The 7,141-nt window shown below is 43.8% G+C and overlaps 1 protein-coding gene across 2 annotated transcripts in view; it reads left to right on the forward strand.

Moving 5' to 3' along the window:
* The window catches only part of SLC5A2 (solute carrier family 5 member 2), a 33,868-nt gene extending 26,781 nt beyond the window's left edge, over nucleotides 1–7,087 (forward strand). The window contains exons 10-15 of one of the 2 annotated variants that reach the window (XM_060692829.2): nucleotides 225–332; nucleotides 644–794; nucleotides 1,526–1,694; nucleotides 2,453–2,668; nucleotides 3,982–4,135; nucleotides 4,925–7,087. In XM_060692829.2, coding sequence (XP_060548812.2) covers nucleotides 225–332; nucleotides 644–794; nucleotides 1,526–1,694; nucleotides 2,453–2,668; nucleotides 3,982–4,135; nucleotides 4,925–5,151 — 1,025 coding nt within the window. In that variant the 3' untranslated portion in view covers nucleotides 5,152–7,087. Of the gene's footprint in view, nucleotides 1–224; nucleotides 333–643; nucleotides 795–1,525; nucleotides 1,695–2,452; nucleotides 2,669–3,981; nucleotides 4,136–4,901 lie in introns of both variants that reach the window. The other variant, XM_087891789.1, reaches the window with a different exon arrangement.
* Nucleotides 7,088–7,141: the final 54 nt, after the last annotated feature.

Here is a 7,141-nt window from a genome sequence, read left to right on the forward strand (position 1 = left end):
ATAGCACCTCAGGCTGGTCGCTCACAAATGTAGAAGAGAGGCATTTAAGATGGTGAAAACAAACACTTCTTGGCACCCAGCAGAAACAGTATACTGTATTTGGTGTACACAACCTTGGTCATATATATATCTGTGTGCACATGCATGTGTATATGTTAACGCAGCGTTGTTACCTATGACAGAATCACTCATCCTCCTCCTCCTTCTTCTTCTTCACTTTACAGACGAAGTAGCTTGCGTCGTTCCAGATGAATGCAAGCAAATATGTGGCACAGAAGTTGGGTGTTCTAACATTGCCTATCCAAAACTGGTTGTGTCTCTCATGCCAAATGGTAAGAATGAGATTTCCTTCCTGACCCCAATACACTCGCTTTAGCCAAAGTTGGCAGCGGAGGCGGAAGCTTGTAACAGCTCCGTGCCTTGAGGAGCACCTGCAAAATCAAACAACTTGTCCATCTAGTTGGGACCATCAACAATAATGGAGGAGTTTGACCAGCCCTATTACAGAGAGCAGGATTTTGGACTTTACCATTGAATTAGAGGTCCCAGTTCTATTGTGAATTTAACCAGCTGTATGGCCCCGAGGGATGCTGAATGCTGGAATTCATTCCTTGTTCCTTCCCATTATGTTTTATTACCACAGGCCTTCGGGGGCTGATGTTAGCAGTGATGCTGGCAGCCCTCATGAGCTCCCTGGCCTCCATCTTCAACAGCAGCGGCACCCTCTTCACCATGGACATCTACAAACGCTTGAGGCCCCAAGCCAAGGAGAGGGAGCTGTTGATTGTGGGCCGGTGAGAAAGAGATCTGGGGCACCCTTGTTCATGCACATTCTTCGTTTACTATTGCAACAGCAACCACTGGCATCTTGTTAGTCTTCCTCCATTGGGTGCCCTATAGATGTGTTGTGACTCTACTGTAATTCTTGCAATGCTCAGCCAGATTTTTTTGGGGGGGGGAGATTGGTGATACTAACCAAGTTAAAGCTTTAGCTCACAGAATGGCAACATTTTCAAAGAGTGAGGGGAGTTGTGCACTGATGCAGGCACCAAAACTCCATTCATTCATTCATTCATTCACTCACTCACTCACTCACTCATTCATTTTCATTCATTCATTCATTGCAAGGTTAATATTCTCACTTGGAATCTACAAGAACTAATGCACGGCCCCTGAAATATTGCAAAGTCTGGCAAATTTGTGAGATTATTTTCTTTAATTTTGGAAGTTGGAAGGCATCATCAAGGATTGTTAATGATACACACTGGCACCTCACTGCTATAAATACTACAAGGTTCCCAAATTTGTCCACTTCTCTGATATTTTTGCCATCCTGCGAGCCACGTCAACTGCATTAGAAGCATGAATATTAGAACTCACTTGTATCACGAGATAAGTAAATTTTACGTGGCTGTGAGTACACCCACAAAAATTCTTTCATATCCTCAATTAAACCCCACTTTGCAAGCATGTCCCCGCCTCCCGGGCAAGGGATACATTTTCACTTTGCTGTTTCTCTCTACAGGGTGTGGATCTTGCTGCTTGTGGGGATCAGCATTGCATGGATCCCTGTGGTACAGGTCGCCCAAGGTGGACAACTCTTTGACTACATCCAGTCCATCAGCAGCTATCTGGCCCCACCCATTGCTGCCATTTTCCTCCTTGGAGTCTTTGTCAAAAGGCTTAATGAGCAGGTGAGCAGGTTAAAAAAAAAAGACACAGCCAACCACATACTCCACATAAGGGGTGAGATCCATGGAGGGGAAACACAAACACTCAAAATAAAGAAAATAAGAGTACCAGAATTTTAAGCCCAGTTAGAATGGTGGCATCTAGGTTACCTTAACTGCCCTAAGCCAATTTGGACTTCCTATATAGTTAAATAAGTGACCATTCAGAGATTCCAGATACTAAGAAGTTGGGGAAAAAAATCCCTAAGAAGGCAGAAGAAAACTACTTCTGCCAAGTGCCATAGTCATCAAGAGTTGGGTTGAAGTCAACCGTTTCATGATATGCAGCCTTGGAGATGGGAAAACATTGGTCTACTAGCATGGAGAAATAGAGGTGAAAGACGTCTGTGTCACACACACTTCCAGCTGAGGGATCCTTCGTGCTCTCTGAGCTTACTTGTTTTCTTCCAAATGTTTCATTACCCTAACTAGGTAACATCATCAGTGTTAGCATCAGTGTTAGCACTGATAACCTAGTTAGGGTAATGAAACATCTGGAAGAAAACAAGCAAGCTCAGAGAGCACCAAAGACCCCTCATTTCATTCCTGAGCTACAAATATTCCCCTTTATTTTTAATAATTATGCTTTCCCCAGATTTGCAATAGTCTCTTCTCTTAGTTTTAGGGAAGGGGGAAGGGCTATCCGAATAGGATCAAAGTGTCCCTGATGCAATGTGTAGTGTCCTTCTTGTTTGTTCCTCATCCTCCATGTTCCTCTTCAGGGTGCATTCTGGGGCATGATGGGAGGACTAGCCATAGGCATGGCCCGAATGATCCCAGAATTCGTCTATGGGGCAGGGAGCTGTCTCTTCCCAAGCAACTGCCCTCGCCTGATCTGTGGGGTCCACTACCTTTACTTCGCCATTATCCTATTCTTGGCTACAGCTGCCATTGCAGTGGGGGTCTCGCTCTGCACTTCACCGATTCCTGATAAACATGTAAGTACAGGGGGAATTTGGGGGGGGTGGGGAGGAGGAGAAGGGAAATAATGCCAATGTATTGGAATACAGGTAGTAGTCCTCAACATATGACCACAATCAGCACCAAAATTGCTAAGCAAGGTGGCTGTTCAGTGACTCATGCCCGATTTTACAACCTTTTTTTGCCACAGTTGCTAAATGAATCGCTGTTGTTAAAGTGAGTTGTGTGGTTGTTAAGCTAATCTGGCTTCTCCCATTGACTTTGCTTGTTGGAAGCCAGCTGGGAAGGTTGCAAATGGCAATCATGGGACATTACAACTGTGGGGAGTTGCACGAAGTGCAAGAACTGGTTATAAGTCACTTTCTTCAGTGCCGTCGTAACTCTGAATCGTCGCTAAACAAATAGCGTTCTAAGACTTGTGCTTCCTTCCCCATGTCCACTTAAAGCTCTTCCATGTCAGACCTCCAAATCACGGAGGCAGTGGCCTAGAAAGGCCCCCTCTCTTTCGTATACTAAAGATAAAAGAGGACTAAGAAATCTGCAAGAGTCAAGCTTCACCTATTTTGTGTTATAAACCATAGCTTAGAACAATACATTAATATATAATGTTTGTTGGTATGGATATAAGTACATTTGTTCAATCCATCCATCCCTTTCCCTCTCTCTCTCTCTCTCCCTCTCTCTCTCACACACACACACCTGAATTTATTACATTAACAGTAACAGAGTTGGAAGGGACCTTGGAGGTCATCTAGTCCAACCCCCTGCTCACACAGGAGACTTGTACTAGGGATTAACCAAGCTTGAATTAGCTTTTAATTTCTGGTGGGAGGGGGGGATTTCCTTCCCCCCCCGCCCCATATTTCTCTAATCCTCAACAGTCCATCTGTTACCTCTTCCCAGCCCCCATTTCTCATCTTCTAATTGGAGCAGGTATTCTAATTTAATTTAATTTAATTTAATTAATTCAATTTATATGCCGCCCCTCTCCGAAGACTCAGGGCCCTAAGCTAGTCCACAAACCTTTTGCATGGCAACTGAATTATTTACAAGTTGTTCTTCATAGGCACTGACAGGGATCCCAAAGAAAATCAGAGATGGTGACACCTGGGAGATTCCAGGGAGTTTCCTGGAATCACTTCACCTCCCTCACTCAGAAATTGATCACCTGACAACGGAATGCACTCATTTCTCCTTTATAGAGCCAAGCTAACCTCTTCTAGCTTGTTGTTGACAAACTTGCAACAATTCCCAGAATCCCCTTCCTTCCCCACCCAGTCATTCTGTTTCACCATTTGTGCATTTTAAAACTTACATTCTGCCAACCCAGCTGCATCGCCTAGTATTCAGCCTCAGGCACAGCAAAGAAACACGGGTTGATCTGGATACAGAAGAGGAGGAGGAGGAAGCAAAACAGCAGCAACGGCAAGCAGAGAATGCAGCCACCACGAATGGAAGACCAGAGCTGGTCCTAGAAGTGGATGGTGAGGGAACGTTGTGCTATCTATTTATTAGATTGATAGCTTTCCTTCATTCGGGAGCTCAAAGCAGAGCCAGTTTGGTGTAGTGGTTAAAGTAATGGCCTAGAAACCAGGAGACAATGCATTCTAGTTCTGCCTTAGTAATGAAAGCCAGCTGAGCGACTGTGGCCAATCACCAGGAGACTGTGAGTTCTAGTCCTGCCATAGACATGAAAGCTGGTTGGGTGACTTTGAGCCAATCACCAGGAGACTGTGAGTTCTAGTCCCGCCTTAGGCATGAAAGCCGGCTGGGTAACTTTGGGCCAATCACTCTTTCTCAGTCCAACCTACCTCACAGGATTGTTGTTGTTGGGGAGGAAGAGGAGGGAGGAGTATTATTGCCACATTGAATAACTTATAAAATATTTTTATTACTTTTTAAAGTACCTTCTTATAAAGTAATAAAGGCAGAATAAAAATTAAATAAATAAAATAGGACTCCCTTTTTCTTTTAAGGTAGTGAGAGAGCATGACTGGTCCAAAATCATCTAGTCAGGGTAGACCTGAATCTGGGTCTCCCCAATGCCAGTCCAACCCCTTAAAAACTGCACCACATTAGCTCTTACATGGTATTATTTGGGAAACAAGATACAGCCTTTATAAAACCTACAATTCTAGTATGTCTCCAAATCATCAGATTCTCTCAGTGTGTGTGTGACTTTCCTTTTGAGTTTGCCCTTGTCACAATTTCACAATCATCGCAATTTTTGAGAGAGAACCCTAACTTCAGATGCCTCTTCCCTCTCCATGCAGATCCCAAAACAATGACCTCCTGTGGCCGACTACGTCAAAGCCTGGCCTGGTTTTGTGGGATGAATTCTGGCAGCCCAAAGGAGCCAGAACTGAACCCAGAAGAGAAGGACAAGGATTTCCAGGATCTGGCAGTCATCATAGAGCGCACACTCTGGAAGCAAGTAGTCAACATTAATGCTGTGATCATGATGGCCCTAGCCATCTTCATGTGGGCCTTCTATGCCTGAGGGTCCTCAAAAGCTCAGTAGAATATGTAGTTCACCAACCCCTCCAGCTACATCCCATCAACCCATCAGGCCCAGAGAAGAGCAAAAAGATGGCACCAGCAAGGACTCCCTAACAGTCATCTGGGTCATTTGCCATCATCCAAATCACTGAAGATCTAACTATGTCATCCAGGTCAACATTCACCAAATCTCATAGCAACTAAATCTTTGGGAGACCATCTTAGATCATGAAAAAGACAAGCCACACAAAACTATGGACAGCTGGAGTTAGGGAGAAACTCATCCTTTTTAAGTGTCCAGAGATGACTTGGAACATTCAGTTTTCAGAGTCTTAGAAAATATTGTCAGGCAGGAAACACCAAAGTCACATGCTAAGTTCTAATTAAACTGATTTATTGGTTGTGCCTAGGCCTAGGAATCTAGTCAACTAATGGTTAGCACTATTTTGGTGGTAGATAACCATTAATGGGATTCAAAAGGAGTTAGAGTCAGTCTGTTGGTGGCTATATAACGACTCTAGGCTAATTCCTCTTTTGACTCCACCTGCCAGGCTCTGCCACTGTCTCCTACGAACATTTTCTTACTTGTTGTAATTTCACAACTGGTCACCTAAACCAGTGGCCCCCAACCTTATGGGCACCAGGGACTGTTCCATGGAGAGGTTTTCCGCAGATTGGAGGGGTGTGGCTTCGCGTGCTGCCTGCATCCCATGGATGGGGCTTCACTTGTATGCGCAGCCCGGTTTCTGGTATGCCGTGGCCCAGTGCCAGTCCACCGACCAGGGGTTGGGGACTCCTGACCTAAACTACCTCTAATTATGATTATCTATAATTCTTCAGACTGCATGTTTATCATGGTATGTTTGCCTCAATGTCCTTCACTAATATTTATGCTCTCCAATCTCATGCACCTCTCATGTTCTCCTCCTCCATAAGGAGCTGCTGAATTTATTCCAGGATTGCAATATATATATATATATATATATATAAGGCACCAGATGCCCTTTTATTCCTCACTAGCCATGCGAAGGTGCACCCACTTATTCTATTCTTCCACAATGCTTCGTATTCCATCCCATGCCTTTCAAATCTTTGGAAAAGAGAGACAAAAACAATAAAATATATTCGGAAGATGGGAAAAAAACCAAACCAATCATAGCATCTGTGTATACAGGTATAAAAAGAAATGTGGCGGCTCAGTGGCTAAGACGCTGAGCTTGTCGATCGAAAAGTTGGCAGTTCAGCAATTTGAATCCCAAGTGCCACATAACAGGGTGAGCTCCTGTTATTTGTCCCAGCTTCTGCCAACCTAGCAGTTCAAAAGCATGTAAAAAATGCAAGTAGAAAAATAGGGACTACCTTTGGTGGGAAGGTAACAGCCTTCCGTGCGCCTTTGGTGTTTAGTCATGCCGACCACATGACCACGGAGATGTCTTCGGACAGCACTGGCTCTTTGGCTTTGAAATGGAGATGAGCACCGCCCCCTAGAGTCAGAAACGACTAGCACATATGTGCAAGGGAAACCTTTACCTTTACCTTATACTAGACAGGACAAGACAAGTGAACAGATGTAAAAGAAAGTTGACATATTTCTCTTTGAGATAGAAAATCAAATTTGGGAGTTAAAAATCTATGTAAGAGATAGAATCCTCCATACTGAACAAGGCACACCCTGATAATCTTTGTTTAGCGACTGCCTCAGACAATGACCATTCAGTTATGATAATGATGCAAAAATAACTTTGCAACCGAACCTCACATTTATAACCTTTGCAGGTCTGCAAAGCAAGGAAAGGTGAAGGAAGACCATAAACACAGTTGCAATTCATTTAACAGCCACTTCAATTAATGATCAGATTGTCTTTCCCAATGGTAGTCACTAAATGAGGATTACCTGTACAATTAAATGCACATCTGTTAAGTCTTGCAGTGCTGCTCTGAAGATATATATTAGTTTTATTCCCAAAGGCAAAATATGTAAACACCATCAC

Source organism: Pantherophis guttatus, chromosome 4 (assembly GCF_059756535.1).
Source record: "Pantherophis guttatus breed Tessera chromosome 4, ASM5975653v1, whole genome shotgun sequence".
Lineage (NCBI taxonomy): Eukaryota > Metazoa > Chordata > Lepidosauria > Squamata > Colubridae > Pantherophis > Pantherophis guttatus.